Below are 21,544 nucleotides of genomic sequence, written 5' to 3' on the forward strand. Positions count from 1 at the left end.
CATACAGGAAAATATCTGCCAATCAACACTGTTGCCTTCTGGACTGCACTGTGTGGAAAAGACTGCACTGTTTGTATATATATATATATATATATATATATATACACTCACCGGCCACTTTATTAGGTACCCCATGCTAGTAACGGGTTGGACCCCCTTTTGCCTTCAGAACTGCCTCAATTCTTCGTGGCATAGATTCAACAAGGTGCTGGAAGCATTCCTCAGGGAGTTTGGTCCATATTGACATGATGGCATCACACAGTTGCCGCAGATTTGTCGGCTGCACATCCATGATGCGAATCTCCCGTTCCACCACATCCCAAAGATGCTCTATTGGGTTGAGATCTGGTGACTGTGGAGGCCATTTTAGTACAGTGAACTCATTGTCATGTTCAAGAAACCAATTTGAAATGATTAGAGCTTTGTGACATGGTGGAAGTAGCCATCAGAGGATGGGTACATGGTGGCCATAAAGGGATGGACATGGTCAGAAACAATGCTCAGGTAGGCCGTGGCATTTAAACGATGCCCAATTGGCACTAAGGGGCCTAAAGTGTGCCAAGAAAACATCCCCACACCATTACACCACCACCACCAGCCTGCACAGTGGTAACAAGGCATGATGGTTCCATGTTCTCATTCTGTTTACGCCAAATTCTGACTCTAACATCTGAATGTCTCAACAGAAATCGAGACTCAGACCAGGCAACATTTTTCCAGTCTTCAACTGTTCAATTTTGGTGAGCTCTTGCAAATTGTAGCCTCTTTTTCCTATTTGTAGTGGAGATGAGTGGTACCCGGTGGAGTCTTCTGCTGTTGTAGCCCATCCGCCTCAAGGTTGTGCGTGTTGTGGCTTCACAAATGCTTTGCTGCATACCTCGGTTGTAACGAGTGGTTATTTCAGTCACTGTTGCCCTTCTATCAGCTCGAACCAGTCTGGCCATTCTCCTCTGACCTCTGGCATCAACAAGGCATTACCGCCCACAGAACTGCCGCTCACTGGATGTTTTTTCTTTTTCGGACCATTCTCTGTAAACCCTAGAGATGGTTGTGCGTGAAAATCCCAGTAGATTAGCAGTTTCTGAAATACTCAGACCAGCCCTTCTGGCACCAACAATCATGCCACGTTCAAAGTCACTCAAATCAACTTTCTTCCCCATACTGATGCTCGGTTTGAACTGCAGGAGATTGTCTTGACCATGTCTACATGCCTAAATGCACTGAGTTGCCGCCATGTGATTGGCTGCTTAGAAATTAAGTGTTAACGAGCAGTTGGACAGGTGTACCTAATAAAGTGGCCGGTGAGTGTATATATATATAAGACATGGAATATTTGTAATTTGTTAATTAATTGTACTTTGTGCCTGTTACATGTTTTACAATGTTTTTACATTGTAGTATATTGATAAATGGTTAAGTTTAGAACTGGGTTTGGGCCAGGTGCTCAAAATATATACTTAATAGTGTAACGTAACTAAAAATATTGTGGCTGATAAAACTGAAATTATATTTCAACATGACAAAATTATGACCCAACATAAAGTCCCATTATGATACAATTCTCATGACCTTCATGTCAGTCTTATGATGCCAAAGGTTTCTAATAGAAAAAATAAAATGTTATTTACTGTAATTTCACATGTAAATGTCACAATCTACAGAAACAATATGTTTGTCATTTTTTATTTTGTTATTTGCAATCGCAGTTAAATTTGCTCAAAATATGTGGAAACTGTTAACAAAGGAAATGTCAAGGAAGAATATATGACACCAAATATGATATGCACCAACTATACTGTACAATAGATAATCTTATGATGAAAATCTTTGATGAAATAAAAAACATCATATGAAACTAATGTTATTCCATCATTGTTTCAGACACTGGTGGCTGGACATAAAATAATCCACCCTCTGCGTTTCCTCGTTTCAGACTTATAAATATCAGAAAATGTGATAAACACATACAGTCAGAAGAGTGCAGATTCAGAAAAATGTATACTTTGTATGTCACATCCTCATAAAGAAAAGTACCCTATGTACACTTCACTTTGATGTATGAAGAAACCCAGAGGAGAGGGGGGGGGGGGGGGCATTCGATTTTGATCACTTTCACGAGAAATACAAAGTATATTACACAAAAACAAAAAATGTACAAATATTAAAGAAGAGACAGAAGAGAGACTCAGGAGTATGCTGGCAGACACTGACCATTAGCTACATTCTTCTACGAAATCAATTGTCAGTCTCAACAATTCGTGCTGGGTGACAGCAATACACTTGGGTAACATTATCCTTCAGGGTCTTTTAAACGCACTCACTTTCATAAAGCTTAAAACCAGAGATATTCTAAAGACTCTGTGTGAAGATTTCTTTAGAGTCCCGCTTGAGCTCGTATCTCCCCCATGTCGCCTGCTTAATTGTGCAACAGAAATGACTTGCAGCTGTCTAACACACCACACAATTTCAGTGTTTCAAAGACAGCTTGGAAGGACCTGGAAGATACACAGCTGAAGGCTCATCTTTGCCTGATGAGACATCCAACTTTTAATGAACTTCTTCTTAATGAAAAAAAAAAAAAAAAAATCGCTTCCAGTCCACATACCGAGCTCAAATAACACAAAGAAATAACTGCACTTCAAAACAAAAACCAACAATAATCAGATTATAAAAGCATATAAAACACTAAACAAACAGGAGACAAAATAAGTCACAGAAGCAGTTCAACTGCTAGCTGCCCCAGATGAGACACACATGCAAGTCAATTCACGTGCAAATTCAGACACACACACACACACAGATTTAGAGATTTTAGTCCTGACCAAAATCATAAAACACATTCTTATGCAAAAAAGAGAAAGAGTAAAGCATGTCCTTGTTCTTTGATAGCTGATGTGATTTTTATAGTGTATAGTGGTGCACGGTAGCTGAGAGATGTTCTCCCCTCACACAGAGTCATGCTGGGTTTCATTTCTCTCAATAAGTGCTCTTTGTTCTTCAGTCTTTATAATATACACACATCCAGTCTCTGCTCTACTGTCTGCACATGCAGGCAGCTCCCTTTACTGGGAGAGAGGAGACGGACAACGATAAAAGGGCATTTCAGTTCCTATGTACAATTGCTTATATACTGTAAATGTCTCTATTTGATTAGTTTCAGGTGTGTCTCAGAAAGGCTTGAGATGATAAATCAACACTAATGGGTGGTAGAATCAACCCACGAGCCAATTGTCCGTTGTAAGCGCACATATCAGTCCTAAAGGGACAGACACACCATCACAGACATTTACAGGGTAAAATAATTCCAGGAATTGTATCCTAACACCATAGTTTCCGTCCTGTCTGTTCCAAGTTAATCTGAGATTTTATCCTAACCAGCAACAACCGTGACGGGACGTTGCGATGGGTAGTCCAACATACTGGTCCGAAATCATAACTCTACATCAAACATGAAATATCTCTGTCAAGTTTCACATTCAGTGAGGATGGACATTACTTTTGACTGGAACACCAGAAGAGGCTGAGGTTTGGTAGATGTGACACCCTTGAGAGTCTGCCAGTGGGACACCGCCGTTGTGTCACTTCTTTCTGTAACTACGACCTGAATAGCATTTGGCTGGTCATTTTGAGAGTGTGGAAATGCTAAACAGTCAGCAGATTGTATAGTTGGAGCTGGTAAACTTTTTAAATGTATTGAAATACTGTTGAGATATTGAAGCAAATGTTCAATGTTGATGGTTGATTATGGATCTGGTTCTTCGGAGGTGTTTGAGGGGAAGGGATTGCAAAGATGTGCTTTGATTGGAGTGGCATTTGTTGAGAATTGTAGGCGGCTTTGATTTGGAAAGAAATGGGGTGTTATGTTTATATTGGGACAAAGCCCGACTTTTCTTCGGATGACAACACCGACTTGCCTGGTTTTATGCTCGTGGTTAATGTTTCTTTGAAGTGCTTATGTATGGTTTTGAGTCTCAGTATCGATGAGACTGATGAGAGTGCTGAGATGAGGACGAATATCCCATAGTGCTTTGCGACTGGGTGGAGCCTTGGACATTGCTCTGGTAACCAAGCCGAGAACTGGAGTGCTGTAATGAAAGAAAGTGAGAAGAAAGTTAAATTATTATAAAAAATTAAGCACTCAGCATGATTTAACTGTTGTCTGTAATCTGAGCTGAAAGCGAACTGTAATATTATAGGTCTTGTTTATTTATTGCATATTAAGGATGTAACGATGCCCTCATGTCACGATTCGATACACATCACAACACTGAACTCACGATACCGTATTACTGCGATACTCCAAGACATTTGCTAAAAGGTTAACAAAACATGTACTGTTGATTAAAATGCTAAATTTGGTATTACATTGTGGGTGTAAATAAAATGGTGACACCAGAATAACAATATTAATGATTCTGAAGCTGAAAATACTGAATTATTTTAGACGAATATGCTTGTGCTGTCACTGACTAGATATATTTAAAATAAAGTCGGCCACTTTTACTGAAAACAAGACATTAGGCATTATCAGGACACACAAATATCCCCCATTGCATTATTTTACATTATATTCAACATTATATATAGTATTGTAATGTAGTACTGACACTAAAACTCTGTAAACTTGAATCTTTTCACACATTAATTTTCATTTTGGGTCAATTATACATGATACATTTTGTCACTATCCACGATACATGCTGATGCAATTTTGTATTGCGATATATTGTTTCACCCCTATTGCATATTGTTATATACACTGTATAAAACATGATAAACATTCTAATTAACATTTTTTAGTTGACTACATATAACTTGATCATAAAAAACAACAACAACTAACAATCTGTACTATTTCTGGAATGCTCTTCCTCAAGACCTCCGTCAAAAACCTCTTTTCTCTGAATATTACACTTCAGCTCTCGGTCTGTAAATTGTACCTTGTTATGGATATGTTATCTGTTTGAATCCCTCTTTGTTTGTATCTTTAACCTACCTTTGTAAGCTAGCTCTGTATATTACTTTGTGTGTGTGTTGTGCTTTGATGTTGATGTTTATTTGGTTCTGTTCTTCGTAAAGCAACCTTGGGTGTTAAAAAAAGAAGCTATATAAATAAATAAAAAATATCTTCTAATACTATGGTGCTATTCTATACTCAGAAAGCCCAAGATGATAAAGTGGCAAATAAAAGCCAGAAAAAAGTAAAACAGAGCGAATTCATAATTTATTAATGCCGAAATGCACTCTGGGGGACACCATAGTACTCGTGTCTCAGAATAATTAGAAAAGATCACTCAATGTTTTTGGTAACGGAGTCTTCTTCTTTTTTAACTCGATTTAGTGAATCACACGTACATCTCAAAGATGGCTGAGCTAATTTCAACTTGTCAAATTGAGTTACCATAACTCACATTTTCTGGTAACCCGTACAAACACACATGTTATCTATACAAAGTTTTATTAAGCTTTAGCAACTCAAAAATAATGAAGAAAATTACTGTTGGTTTCCTGTTGTAATAATTCAACTTGTTACAATTTACAGTGTAATAAAGTTGGAGTGTGTTGATAGTATTTTGGGTGCTGGGTCATATCGCTATACACCATACAACTATACAATTAGCAGAAAGAGAAAGTTGAAAACCATCAGAAGAGCAAAAACAAAAAGAATGATTAGATGGAGATGAATGACATGTATAGCAGCATGCGGTTTATGATATATCATACAGCTAGACCTATAATGATGACAAGACATTTCCAAACAATAGCCTATAGCATCATATCCGGGAGATAAGTCAGTAAATTCGAGTGAAATCACAGGCTTTGCTTATCCCCAGATAATACTAATCCCGTGCGAATAGGGCCATAGTCTCCCACAAAGTGATTTATTCTATCTATCAGACAACACTGATCCAGCCCTGCCTTATGCCTTGATCGAAGTCCAGATATTACGTCCTCGATCAATGTGAAATATTAGCATAATTCCTACCCAAAGCCACACGTAAAGAATATGAGGCTTTAGTGAATTGTAGAGTTGTCGTCATTTAGTCGGGACACTGTGTTTTAATGCGAAAGCAAAACCGCTTTTGTTTTCAGAGGTTGAGATTTATTAATAAAGTTGTTCCTGAACAGAAGGAGGGACTTTGCAGAAATTAGCGTGTTTCAGACAGACTGGGAATAGAGGAGCTCCAATAATGTACAGTATGTGAAAAATGTGTTTTTAACTTATTCTAATACACACAATAATCAAAATAAGTTTAAACTTTTAAAATAGCATCATATGACCGCTTTAAGAGAGCAAGAGGTCGTCTGTTGTTCAGCGTAGACTAGTGTAACGGTGGATTGCCAGATTGAACAAGTGGCTGTCAAACATCATTTCTAAATCCACTTACTTTTTCCAGCTTGCATTATGAATGATTACTCAATGTCTTTAATAAAAATGTAAAAAGTAGAGTATTTATATGTTATTAGTTTAGTCAGTTTATAATGTTCACAAAAGAATGGTATCTGTTTAAGGGTGATGCTGTTATTATCGCTGGTTGGACACTAGGTTGTGCTATAGGGCACATGTGCAGTGCTTTCAGCCGTGTCTGTGAGAGCTGAGTGCCTGTGTGGAAAGATCGAGGAACTGCATTATTTAAGGCTATTTTGTTTGTAATGATATTTGTGAATGACCAAATATCATTCAGTTGATCAGTGATTTTTTTTTTTTACACTGTAGAGGATGCTGCGGCTATTTTGTTTAATTCGGTACTTAAGCATTTGGAAGGAACCAAGACCCATGCTAGATTTTATTTGTTGATTTCTCATCTGCTTTTAATAAGATACAACCTCACACTCAAAAAAATGATATGTTGGATTTACTTAACTTTTTTATGTAAACAGGTTCCACCGGTTGCACATAACTATGTTTCGTTAAACAAACATAATATGTTCATGTAACTTCAACATCATTGAATTTGGTCATTTTAAGCGACCCAATTAAACTCTGAGCTAATGAGTTAATTAAGTGAATAACTGAGTGATGATTGAGCATTATTGAAGACACCTGATGTTAACAAGCAGAATCTCTGAAGGAGAAAACCGGAATGTTTAAGTCACCATTATGGAGATAAGTGTGTGTTTTAGTTGGGCTCTTGACCATTAACTTATTAACTTTAGATTTTGTTTGGTTGCTGTACATGAGTTATAACAGCCGGATGAACAATAAACAAAGGTCATCTGATGGTGTTGATTGTGTTTTAACATAATCATTATTTCACAATCATTTGACCTGAGTCACAAAACTTATATTAAACCGAATTTCTGAGTTAAGTTTACTTTACGGATAATCGCAGCACTGTCATTGTAGAGCATACTATTTTTAGACTTTTCAATGAAATTCAAATGATCAAATCAATAAATAAAAAAGACATTTTGAATAGGCACACACAGACATCAAGAATCAGCCTGTGAATCTCAACAATGGTGACAATTATAAAGCATATTGCAGTGCATTCTGGGTGGCAACAATCAAAACTCATTCATGGCTCCCATCATGCATTGCTGCATTAATAAATAATGAGCTTATGATCTGTTTGTCACCATTGCTGAGATTCATATGCTGATACTTGATGTCTGTGTGTGCCTACTCAGGATATTTTTTAAGAAGTTTCTTTTTTATTTCTTGATTTGATCATTTGAATTTCATTGAAAAGGCTAAAAATAGTATGCTCTACAATGACAATAAGGTAAACTTAACTCAGAAACTGGGTTCAATATAAGTTCAGTGATTGAGGTCAAATGATTGTGAAATAATGATAATGTTAAAACACAATCAACACCATCAGATGTCCTTTGTTTATTGTTCATCCGGCTGTTATAACTCATGTACAGCAACCAAACAAAATCTAAAGTTAATAAGTTAATGGTCAAGAGCCCAACTAAAACACACACTTATCTCCATAATGGTGACTTAAACATTCCGGTTTTCTCCTTCAGAGATTCTGCTTGTTAACATCAGGTGTCTTCAATAATTCTCAATCATCACTCAGTTATTCACTTAATTAACTCATTAGCTCAGAGTTTAATTGGGTCGCTTAAAATGACCAAATTCCATGATGTTGAAGTTACATGAACATATTATGTTTGTTTAACGAAACATAGTTATGTGCAACCGGTGGAACCTGTTTACATAAAAAAGTTAAGTAAATCCAACATATCATTTTTTTGAGTGCATATTGAGCTTTGGTCTTGATTTTAACCATTGTTGGCTGGATCCTTCCTTGACTTTTCAACTGATCAAATAGAGAGAGTAATCTTTCTCCACTCCTGTATATTTGCCAGGCCCAGGCATGATAAAAGATTTATCTTAAAATTAGCAGATGATTCAGCTATTGTCAGCCTCCTCTGTGCCGAAATGTGAGCGTGTATGAAATGTTAGGGTTGTAGAAAAATGACCATGTATGAAGATGATGTTGTAGATTATTCTGTCTAGTGGTGTGATTCCTGTACATAAATGTGTTTAAAATGCTTATTGATTTCAGGCGTAATCAAATCACTTTAAAGAGAACAACTATCAAAGTGCAGGATGTTGAGGTTGAGGAAAGTATCTGATTGATAATAAGTTGAATTTTAATTTCAATGTGGTTTGTAAAAAAGGCCAGCAACGCCTGTTCTATCTGTGGAGACTGTCCAAGTTAACGTTTGTTTTTACATCGGCAATTTTATTATGGTATGGCAGTCTAAGGGCCCTAATTTAAAGGGGTCACATAATGGTACATGCACTTTTACAAGTTGATTGTACTGAAATGTGTGTTTCAGTGCCTGTACACAAACATCATATAATAAAAATCTATCCAGTGTTTTTGTTTTAATCTCCTTATATGTTTTCCCCTGCCTCAAATCGAGCCGTTCGACCGTGTGACGTCACTAAATCGGACGCCCCTCCCACGATTGTTGATTGACAGCAGCGTTTCAGCACAGACCCGCCCTGTGCGAGCTGTCAATCATAGTCTGCGCGGACTGGCGCGGTCATTGTTGATATGCTGGAGCACTGTCTATGAGCAGAATGGCGTCTAAGCGATTGTGGTGTTCTGTTCTTGGGTGTAATAACGAACACAGTCATTTTAATGTTCCTAAATCCGAACCGCTGAAGACGCAGTGGCTGAGTTTGTTTTCGAAGGGAATATTCCACACGAGCAACGTCAATGCTCTCATGTTTGTGCGATTCGCAAATCTTTTCTCACCAGACTGCTTTAATAAACGAGGGTCAGTATAAAGCTGGTTTTGCTAAGAAGCTGCTCCTGAAAAAAGAATCGGTACCAACTATTCGTGTTCCTGCTGAACCTCCAGAAGAAGTGAGTGTAAAATTTGATTAACCTTTATATTAATCTTTGCCAATCGCTTGCATGCTTCACGATGAATGCGGCTAAGGTTTACACTCAGGGTACATTACGGCATGTTTTCTATACGACGTTCTCAATATAATTCATAATCCCACGTTTATAATGAACAACGCGTTATGGTTATTGTGTTATTACAAACTGAGTACGTATACATCAGTAAACACATAGCGTTCGTACATCTCACTAAGTTACTCTACCCTGCCAGTAACGTTACACAAAGATAGATCAAAGTGACATTACGTTAACCAACCATTCAGAAACGTCCTGTTCGAGCTTTAATTGTCGAACTTTTTTGCGGCCGTCATCTTGTTCTGGGTCCGACTCCGGTTCAAATTGAAACGGTTGCAGAGATGTGTCCTCAGAGACTCGCTGCCATTCTCTCTCCAAAATATACCCTCAACTGTTGTCAAGGCAAAACTCCACGTGCGTTGTGTCGAAACGACAGCAGAACAGAGGGGCGGAGTCAGCGAAGCTCATTATCATTTAAAGGCATATGCACTGAAACGGCGTGCTGAAAACAGAGCTGTTTTTGACCAGGTAAAATTAGTGTTTTCTTACAATACTAATGAGAATTTTTTATTAAAGTGTATTACAAACTTTTCATTTAGACCCTAAAGAATCAAATTAACTTGTATGAAAATGGCATTATATGACCCCTTTAACGATCTAAGCTCATGGTCTAAATAAAGCGCAGGCCGCAAGTGCACTTAGTGCGTGTCCGAATCCACTTTTGCTAGTTTAACAACGGGAAAAATGCGGCACTCCCGGCGCATGGTCTAAAAGGGTTGTCTCTATTCTCTTAATGAGTAATGGGTGTGTTTTGGGCGTAACGTGAAATAAACTAATCAGAGTCTCATCTCCCATTCCCTTTAAAAGCCAGTTGCGCTCGTGCCATGGCGGATTCGCTATTTACATGACGGAATTTGTAAGTGGAAAAACTGAACGCTTCTCCAGAGCGCAAACGGATCTGCTCGTGCGCGAGGTTAAAGACCATCTACGGGACAAGCCGGATTCCACCATATCTTTATGTACACAATATTAATCTTTTACATTGTAATCCTTTTATTTTTAATATTTGTCATGTTTGTGTGGTGCGCGTCCCTGTGTGCGTAATAAGCAGAGTGTACGCGCGTGTTGTACCCGCCTGTAGGCGCACATTACTAACACACTCTTTAAATAACAAAAAAAATACTGCACCATTGACTTTAGACCAGGTTTCAGTTGGTCAATGGCTCAGTCTATTTCAGTTCCTCAAAATAGCAACGGTCCAACAATGCACCTGAAAACACACCTCGTTTTCAGACCAGCAGCCCATGGGCTCACATGCATTTGCTATTTAAACAACGTGGCGCAGGACGTGAAAATGATAGCCTCTGCTACCTCTGACGTTTCTGTCTCTTACCTGGTAGTCTGTTTGAAGAACACTGGTTCCTGAGGTGCGAGGTTTTTTGTTTGGTGGCCCCTGGTCCTGGCCGTGCTGCAGGGAGGGGCCCGTGTTGGCCCCTGCAGTGCCTGATGTGCCGTTGGTCTGCGCTGAGCTCTGCTGGGTTGGAGCCTGCTGCGTCTGCGTCTGCGCTGCCGTCTGCTGGTGCTGCTGCGTCTGGTTCTAGAGGACACACACAATATCACTGTGGTTTGAAGGATATCTTTGATTTTTCTTTTAGCATTAAAAACTGGACATTATTATTTTCAGGATCTTATTATTTCATAATAACAAACACCAAAACTTTTCAATGACCACATTAAACAAGAAGATCACAGTTCAGTATTCAGTTTTATTTCAGGGTGGATCATAAACTCAAAAAAACAATTTTTTTGCCCTTTCCTATTAGTTACTGTCAAGTTTTGCAACCATTGATTGTCCTGTGTCAGAATACATGGAGAGAGAAATGAATGGTTTAAGTGAATTATCTCAGGATCGCTTAAATACTATCAGGATTAATTTAATATTTATATATAGTAATATATAGATGTTAAAAGGTCTTGTGCCAGGGAAGGCTACGTCAAAAAAAAAGGTAATACAGAAATGCATAACGGAGAGGTCATTAGGAAGAAAACATAACTAAAAAGAGAACCCTCCCATTTTATCTAGATTAAGACATGCAGATAATATTATTAAATTAGTTACAATAGAAATAGAATAAATGATTTTTATAAATCTATGTAATTGCAACATATACAACTGTGTAAATCATAACATTTTTCATGTTTGCTGTGGACATTGTTTTCAAGTTACCAAAAAAAAAACATTTTATATATATATATACCCATATACACTCACCTAAAGGCTTATTAGGAACACCTGTTCAATATCTCATTAATGCAATTATCTAATCAACCAATCACATGGCAGTTGCTTCAATGCATTTAGGGGTGTGGTCCTGGTCAAGACAATCTCCTGAACTCCAAACTGAATGTCAGAATGGGAAAGAAAGGTGATTTAAGCAATTTTGAGCGTGGCATGGTTGTTGGTGCCAGACGGGCCGGTCTGAGTATTTCACAATCTGCTCAGTTACTGGGATTTTCATGCACAACCATTTCTAGGGTTTACAAAGAATGGTGTGAAAAGGGAAAAGCATCCAGTATGCTGCAGTCCTGTGGGCGAAAATGCCTTGTTGATGCTAGAGGTCAGAGGAGAATGGGCCGACTGATTCAAGCTGATAGAAGAGCAACTTTGACTGAAATAACCCCTCGTTACAACCGAGGTATGCAGCAAAGCATTTGTGAAGCCACAACACGCACAACCTTGAGGCGGATGGGCTACAACAGCAGAAGACTCCACCGGGTACCACTCATCTCCACTACAAATAGGAAAAAGAGGCTACAATTTGCAAGAGCTCACCAAAATTGGACAGTTGAAGAGTGGAAAAATGTTGCCTGGTCTGATGAGTCCGATTTCTGTTGAGACATTCAGATGGTAGAGTCAGAATTTGGCGTAAACAGAATGAGAACATGGATCCATCATGCCTTGATACCATTGTGCAGGCTGGTGGTGGTGGTGTAATGGTGTGGGGGATGTTTTCTTGGCACACTTTAGGCCCCTTAGTGCCAATTGGGCATCGTTTAAATGCCACGGCCTACCTGAGCATTGTTTCTGACCATGTCCATCCCTTTATGGCCACCATGTACCCATCCTCTGATGGCTACTTCCAGCAGGATAATGCACCATGTCACAAAGTTCGAATCATTTCAAAGTGGTTTCTTGAACATGACAATGAGTTCACTGTACTAAAATGGCCCCCACAGTCACCAGATCTCAACTCAATAGAGCATCTTTGGGATGTGGTGGAACGGGAGCTTTGTGCCCAGGTTGTGCATCCCACAAATCTCCATCAACTGTGTGATGCTATCCTATCAATATGGGCCAACATTTCTAAAGAATGCTTTCAGCACCTTGTTGAATCAATGCCACGTAGAATTAAGGCAGTTCTGAAGGCGAAAGGTGGTCAAACACAGTATTAGTATGGTGTTCCTAATAATCCTTACGTGAGTGTATATAGAGATATTATATACTGTATATACCCATATATATAGAGCTATTATATATATACTGTATATATATACACATATACTGTATATACCCATATATTAGGGGTGTAACGATTCATTCGTTTTCTCGATGCATCGATTACAAATCCTGACGATGCATATGCATCGATCTTGAAACATGTATTTCGAATTGTGAATCGTTTATTTCGGTCAATATTCGATTTAAAATGCTAAGAATCGAATAATTTGCGATTCTATATCGATTCAGTGCTTTAAAACATAAAAACAGTCATTAAATAACTACATGCGCGAATTAATGAGGCGTTGTGCGGCGTCATTTCGCGTCCTCACAGCTCTCACATACTCGCTGCACTCTTACCATCTTTCACTGGATTTCGCTCGCGCTCGGTCCCATATAGCTCTCATCTGCAGATTTTTGAGCAGTCCGTGTTTGAGCTCTCCTCAGGACAGCCATTGGTGTTCACATGAGCAGATGACAGCTCTCGAGAAAGCAAGCCATTGATAAAGCTGTCATTGCGCGGTCACTGCTATGAATCAACGCGTTCGTTGCGTGGGAATGTCACCGTTATTTTCTTTAAGATAAGATAGGCTACTGAAGTTTTACGGAAATGGGTCATACCCATCCTGAGCAGTTAAAGTAAAACCCCACTTATTCAAGGGTGCGCATTTATTACATGGAAAGAGAAAACGTATAATAGGTGTCTAAAATGTACACCGATTAATCATGAATGATGAATGAAATGTAACCTAATGTCGTTAAACTGAACTGATGAAATAACTACAACATTAATTACACTGAAATAAGAGCGCGTGGTTTATCCATCAATCAGATGCGCATTAAAGTTGCATTCGTAATCGTTAATATAGCACAAGTACACTGTAAAAAAAAATCCTAATTTTACAGAAAATAACTGTGATTTTTTGACGATCATTTTCTTTCATTTTAAATTGTAATCAAAACACTGTAAAATTACAAATAATATCTGTCAAATAAAAATTCAGCTGTTATTTTAGGTATTGTGACATTAATGACAAATTGCAGTAATTCACATTTTTTATACAGGAAATTGATTGTATTTTTCATACAGTATTTTTTCTGTTTTCTTAAATTACATAAAAATGTATGTAAAATTACAAATATAATCTGTAATTAAACAGTAACAAAAAAGTTAAATGATAAAACGATCAAATGACTGGCAGCCCCCAAAAAACTGTAACATTAAAGTAAAAAATCCTAAATTAAATAAACTGAAAAACACTGTGATAATTCAGGATATACCTGTAAAATAACAATCATATACCTTCAGTGGAAAAAAAAATCGTAAAAAGAGGGTCAAATGACTGCCAGCTACGGCTGCCAAACAAAAACCATAAAATTAAAGTACAATCTTCTAATTCAAATAAAACAAAAAACACTGTTATTTCACAGGTATTTCCTGCATTATTATGATCATATCCCTTTATTGTAAAAAAATCGTAAAAAAAGGGTAAAATGACTGGCAGCTATGGCTGCCAAACAAAAACCATAAAATTAAAGTAAAATCTTCTAATTCAAATAAAACAAAAAAACACTGTTATTTCACAGGTATTTCCTGCATTATTATCATCATATACCTTCATTGTAAAAAAATCGTAAAAAAAGGGTCAAATGACTGGCAGCTACGGCTGCCAAACAAAAACCATATAATTAAAGTAAAATATCCTAATTTAAATAAAGTGTAAAAAACTTTAATAGAAATGTGATGTCACCATGATTGAGATCAGTGTTTGCTTTAGTTGGGCTCATGACTCTTGAGTTTCAACATTACTTTTTCTCTGGTTGCTTTAACTGTGTTTTGATGCACATTTATTATGGCAATAATTGCAAGAGAAAATATAAGATGATCTTGATAATTTATTGATGATTTTATAGTCATCATATGATGATCTGATTCATTGATATGACAGTCAAATCTCTATTGGCTGTGAATACATTATATATAGATGGACTTTAGTGTTATACAAAGTTATACTTTTTTTCACATGATTTGTTGAAATATTGTGAGATCAGTATTAATGCAATCTCAAACTAAAAAAAAATTATATATTCTACATACATTTTTTCGAGTTTGTTAGGAGTATGGAGACATCAAGAATCAACATATGAATCTCAACAATGGTGACTATCAACAAAGCCTTTTTGTGACTTTATAATAGGTCAGATTTTTTTTTTATTGTCACCATTGTTGAGATTCATACGCTAATTATTGATGTCTGAGTGAGTCTGTATGATCCTGTCAAAACATTTTTTGCCTAATGACTTCATAAAATCTTATATCAAAGTAGGGCTGCACGATTAATCGCACGATATTGTTATGCGCATCTAATCAGTAAAGCCGGTTCCTTGATTAGTAGTAAATCACCTTCACCTGCTTTCAGATGGAGCGGCATTTACTACAAAGAGGCGTAGTTAACTGACAAGCTGAGCCAAATCGCATTAAAATCAAGGACATATCGCCAACGATGTTTAATGCGATATGGCTCAGCTTGTCAGTTAACTACGGCTCTTTGTACACAGCAAAAATTAACACACCTGGGAGTGTATATGAGTCCACACTCAAGAGTGTTAAAGTTAATGAGATATTTAAGTGATTAATTGAGTGAAGATTGAGCATTATTGAAGACACCTAAAGCAGAATCACTGAAGGAGAAAACCGGAATTTCAGGTCACCATTATGGAGATGAGTGTTTGCTTTAGTTGGGCTCTTGACCCTTATAATATTAACTTTAGATTTTGTTTGGCTGATGTATCTGAGTTATAACTGCCAGATGAACAAAGAAAAAAAAATTATCTAATGGTGTTGGTTATAATATGACATTCATCATTTGAACTAATTGTTTGTGATTTATGCTGTTGGTTACAGCATAACTGAGATTCTGCATAAATATCCAGAATTTGAGATATAATATAAAGGATTTCTTAAAAGTTGAAAAAAAAAAAAGTCTTTCTTTTAGGCACACACAGATATCAAGATTCAGTCAATGCATCTCAACAATGGTGACGAGCAGAATATTAAATTAGGAAAAGTAAATTACATAGACAATTCAGATCATAATTTATTCATACCGCAATGCATGATGGGAGCCATTAATGAGTTGTGATTGGTGGCAACAAGGATTATTATTGTCACCACGGTTGAGATTCACAGGCTGATTATTGATGTCTGTGTTTCTAAATAAATGCATTTGAAAGTGATTTGATCATAACAATTTTTAATAAATGTTTTGGATTATAAGAAAAATACAATTATCATATGCCTTAGAACCACTAAACTGTTGCTATCAAGTTAAACCAGATCATCTGAATGAGTTCCATTTTTCAGATCACAGCATGATTATGTCAAAACATAACCAACACTATCAGATCACACTTGTCTTTGTTCATTTGACTGTAATAAATCAATAATAGCAGACAAACAAAAATTAAACTTAAAGTATAAGGATCAAGAGCCCAACTAAAGCAAACACTGATCGCCATAACGGTGGCTTACAATTTTAGATTTTCTCCTTCAGTGATTATGCTTGTTAACATCAGGTGTCCTCAATAATGCTCAATGATCACTAAATTAATCACTTAATTATCTCATTAACTTTAACACTCTTGAGTGTTAATTTAACACTCATATCTGCATCATATCGTCCATCTGAAAGCAGGTGAAGGTGATTTACTACTAATCAAGGAACCGGCTTTACTGATGAGATGCGCATAACAATATCGTGCGATTAATCGTGCAGCCCTATATCAAAGCATTGAAGGATCTTCTATAGCAATACTGGCATTCTAAATTAACAATTAACATTTTACAACTTATTCAGTCATTAAAAAGTCATGCCAATCAGGTGGTATCAATACAGCAGACAACTGCTTGATGAATATTATCACTATTAAGTGACCAACATCATCTGATCTGAGTTTCTCTCGATTTCCTACAATAAGAAATATGCATTAAAGACATGCACAGTTAAGAGAAAAACTAATGTTAATATATGAAGGGTCAAGAGCCCAACTAAAGCCAACACTGACCTCTATCATGGTGACATCAAACTTTATTATTTTCAATAAAATATCACCTTCTAAACCTCTGTTATTTCTCAATAGGAATGTTAGTATGAAAGAAGTCTGGATTGTAATAAGTGAAGATGCTGAGATCTTGAGAGATCTGTTAGTGTTTAATGTTCTGTTGGGATGTAAATTGTTTCTGTATGGTGTGTTTTGTGTGTCACCATTGTGTTGAAGAGTAGAGCCTGAGCTTCAGTCCAGGATGAGCAGAGAGACACTGATGAAATGCTGCATGTTGCTTTATTTAACAGACAGTAACTGTGTAGTTGCTGATGACATATAATCAGTAAATCATGCGTGTAGTTTATAGCAAGATATTTACTTTTTACAGTGAATATGTTTTTTAGTAAAAATTCAGTAAATATATATATATATATGTGAAAGAACAGTGTTTCTGTTAAAAAGCTTAATGAAGATTTCTGCAATAGTATTTATTATTTAAATTAGGATATTTTGCATTCATTTTATGGTTTTTGTATGGCAGCCATTGCTGACAGTCATTTTACCTTTTTTCACAGTGAAGGTGTTTGATCATAATAATTCAGGAAATAACTGTAAAATAACAGTGTTTTTCTGTAAAACATTTAAGGACAAAGTTTGGAAAAGTTTTTTGCACTCAATTTAAATTAGGATATTTTACTTTATTTTTACGGTTTTTGTTTGGCAGCCGTAGCTGCCAGTCATTGACCGTTTTTTTACGATTTTATTTTTTACAGTGTAGACAGCCGGCGCGTTTTCTTTCAGAATCACAAGGAAAATGTTCAGTCGGATAAAGAGAAAACAAAGAGTATAGCTATTCCATGAGGAAACGTTAGTTAAGGTTTTAGTTGGGAAAGTTCATGGTATTTTTAGTCTCACAATGGAAGGATGTTTAATGTAGGAACACTTTAAGGTTGTGTATCCATTCCTACAAAATAGTTAGCATGATGAACTATACTTTTAAAGCCTTTTTAAATCTTGGTTTACAATTTTACAAATGCTAATTTATAGGCTTTGGAAATATTTTTTATAAGAATAGATTCATTAAAAACTAACATGAACTAACGTTAACAATAGACAAAATGTCGTTGTTTTTTTTCTCTTTCTTTTTGTTCCCACTCTCTGACCCCCGAAGCCAGCTGTATAATTCACACCCTGACTAAGACCCATTGGGGGAAGCATTTAAATAATCCTATGAATGCATATAAAAATTAAGAATCGAATCGAATTAATCGAATCGCATCGAATTTTAATGTGAATCGCATCGAATCGAATCTTTCTGAATTTGCAAAAATCGTTCTTGAATCGAATCGAAAACCTATGAATCGTGAATCGAATCGATTCGCTGCCTACCCAAAGATTCACAGCCCTACCATATATATATATATATATATAGCTATTATATATATATATATATACTGTATATACCCATTTATATATATATATATATATACACTCACCGGCCACTTTATTAGGTACACCTGTCCAACTGCTCGTTAACACTTAATTTCTAAGCAGCCAATCACATGGCGGCAACTCAGTGCATTTAGGCATGTAGACATGGTCAAGACAATCTCCTGCAGTTCAAACCGAGCATCAGTATGGGGAAGAAAGTTGATTTGAGTGACTTTGAACGTGGCATGATTGTTGGTGCCAGAAGGGCTGGTCTGAGTATTTCAGAAACTGCTAATCTACTGGGATTTTCACGCACAACCATCTCTAGGGTTTACAGAGAATGGTCCGAAAAAGAAAAAACATCCAGTGAGCGGCAGTTCTGTGGGCGGAAATGCCTTGTTGATGCCAGAGGTCAGAGGAGAATGGCCAGACTGGTTCGAGCTGATAGAAGGGCAACAGTGACTGAAATAACCACACGTTACAACCGAGGTATGCAGCAAAGCATTTGTGAAGCCACAACACGCACAACCTTGAGGCGGATGGGCTACAACAGCAGAAGACTCCACCGGGTACCACTCATCTCCACTACAAATAGGAAAAAGAGGCTACAATTTGCAAGAGCTCACCAAAATTGAACAGTTGAAGACTGGAAAAATGTTGCCTGGTCTGATGAGTCTCGATTTCTGTTGAGACATTCAGATGTTAGAGTCAGAATTTGGCGTAAACAGAATGAGAACATGGAACCATCATGCCTTGTTACCACTGTGCAGGCTGGTGGTGGTGGTGTAATGGTGTGGGGGATGTTTTCCTGGCACACTTTAGGCCCCTTAGTGCCAATTGGGCATCGTTTAAATGCCACGGCCTACCTGAGCATTGTTTCTGACCATGTCCATCCCTTTATGGCCACCATGTACCCATCCTCTGATGGCTACTTCCACCATGTCACAAAGCTCTAATCATTTCAAATTGGTTTCTTGAACATGACAATGAGTTCACTGTACTAAAATGGCCTCCACAGTCACCAGATCTCAACCCAATAGAGCATCTTTGGGATGTGGTGGAACGGGAGATTCGCATCATGGATGTGCAGCCGACAAATCTGCGGCAACTGTGTGATGCCATCATGTCAATATGGACCAAACTCCCTGAGGAATGCTTCCAGCACCTTGTTGAATCTATGCCACGAAGAATTGAGGCAGTTCTGAAGGCAAAAGGGGTTCCAACCCGTTACTAGCATGGGGTACCTAATAAAGTGGCCGGTGAGTGTATATAGCCATTATATATACAGGTCCTTCTAAAGAAATTAGCATATTGTGATAAAGTTAATTATTTTCCATAATGTAATGATAAAAATTAAACTTTCATATATTTTAGATTCATTGCACACCAACTGAAATATTTCAGGTCTTTTATTGTTTTAATACTGATGATTTGAAAGCTCATGAAAACCCAAAATTCCTATCTCAAAAAATTAGCATATTTCATCCGACCAATCAAAGAAGTGATTTTAATACAAAAAAAAAAGTCAACCTTCAAATAATTATGTTCAGTTATGCACTCAATAGTCAATACTTGGTCGGGAATCCTTTTGCAGAAATGACTGCTTCAATGCGGCGTGGCATGGAGGCAATCAGCCTGTGGCACTGCTGAGGTGTTATGGAGGCCCAGGATGCTTCGATAGCAGCCTTAAGCTCATCCAGAGTGTTGGGTCTTGCGTCTCTCAACTTTCTCTTCACAATATCCCACAGATTCTCTGTGGGGTTCAGGTCAGGAGAGTTGGCAGGCCAATTGAGCACAGTAATACCATGGTCAGTAAACCATTTACCAGTGGTTTTGGCACTGTGAGCAGGTGCCAGGTCGTGCTGAAAAATGAAATCTGCATCTCCATAAAGCTTTTCAGCAGATGGAAGCATGAAGTGCTCCAAAACTCCTGATAGCTAGCTGCATTGACCCTGCCCTTGATAAAACACAGTGCACCAACACCAGCAGCTGACATGGCACCCCAGACCATCACTGACTGTGGGTACTTGACACTGGACTTCAGTCATTTTGGCATTTCCTTCTCCCCAGTCTTCCTCCAGTCTCTGGCACCTTGATTTCCGAATGACATGAAAAAAACTGAGCCAACAGTCCAGTGCTGCTTCTCTGTAGCCCAGGTCAGGCGCTTCTGCCGCTGTTTCTGGTTCAAAAGTGGCTTGACCTGGGGAATGGGGCACCGGTAGCCCATTTCCTGCACACGCCTGTGCACGGTGGCTCTGGATGTTTCTACTCCAGACTCAGTCCACTGCTTCCGCAGGTCCCCCAAGGTCTGGAATCGGTCCTTCTCCACAATCTTCCTCAGGGTCCGGTCACCTCTTCTCGTTGTGCAGCGTTTTTTGCCACACTTTTTCCTTCCCACAGACTTCCCACTGAGGTGCCTTGATACAGCACTATGGGAACAGCCTATTTGTTCAGAAATTTCTTTCTGTCTTACCCTCTTGCTTGAGGGTGTCAATGATGGCCTTCTGGACAGCAGTCAGGTCGGCAGTCTTACCCATGATTGCGGTTTTGAGTAATGAAACAGGCTGGGAGTTTTTAAAAGCCTCAGGAATCTTTCGCAGGTGTTTAGAGTTAATTAGTTAATTAGGTTAATAGCTCGTTTAGAGACCCTTTTCATGATATGCTAATTTTTTGAGACAGGAATTTTGGGTTTTCATGAGCTGTATGCCAAAATCATCAGTATTAAAACAATAAAAGACCTAAAATATTTCAGTTGGTGTGCAATGAATCTAAAATATATGAAAGTTTAATTTTTATCATTACATTATGGAAAATAATGAACTTTATCACAATATGCAAATTTTTTGAGAAGGACCTGTATATATATATATATATATATATATATATATATATATATATATATATATATATAGGTTTTTAACTATTTCTTTATTTGTGGAAAACACTATACTAAGATTACAGAATCAAGAAGTTGCTATAAAGTATAAATCTGTGGATTGATTTTGAAATTATTTTTTTATTAAATATTATGTAAAAAAAATATACATTTCATTGATGAAGTTATTTATGTGATATTTACAATCTTTAAATTAAATAGTGTGATATCGTTTATATCGTCTATCCACCATCCAACTCTATAAGGGTGTTTTCACATTTAGTTCATTTTAAAAGAGCCAAA

The 21,544-nt window shown here is 37.4% G+C and overlaps 1 protein-coding gene across 5 annotated transcripts in view; it reads right to left on the minus strand.

Annotated features, from left to right (window-relative positions):
* Window positions 1–3,617: 3,617 nt before the first annotated feature.
* cdk19 (cyclin dependent kinase 19) overlaps window positions 3,618–21,544 on the minus strand; it is a 96,217-nt gene continuing 78,290 nt past the window's right edge. For 4 of the 5 annotated variants that reach the window (XM_056257673.1, XM_056257671.1, XM_056257674.1 and 1 more), the window contains exons 12-13: window positions 10,786–10,989; window positions 3,618–4,085 (exon numbers count right to left, since the gene is read on the minus strand). In XM_056257673.1, the coding sequence (XP_056113648.1) occupies window positions 3,972–4,085; window positions 10,786–10,989 (318 nt within the window). In that variant the 3' untranslated portion in view covers window positions 3,618–3,971. The remainder of the gene's footprint in view (window positions 4,086–10,785; window positions 10,990–21,544) is intronic. The other variant, XM_056257672.1, reaches the window with a different exon arrangement.

Source organism: Rhinichthys klamathensis, unplaced genomic scaffold (genome assembly GCF_029890125.1).
Source record: "Rhinichthys klamathensis goyatoka isolate OS25496 unplaced genomic scaffold, OSU_Roscu_1.1 h1tg000141l_1, whole genome shotgun sequence".
NCBI classification, from domain to species: Eukaryota; Metazoa; Chordata; class Actinopteri; order Cypriniformes; family Leuciscidae; genus Rhinichthys; species Rhinichthys klamathensis.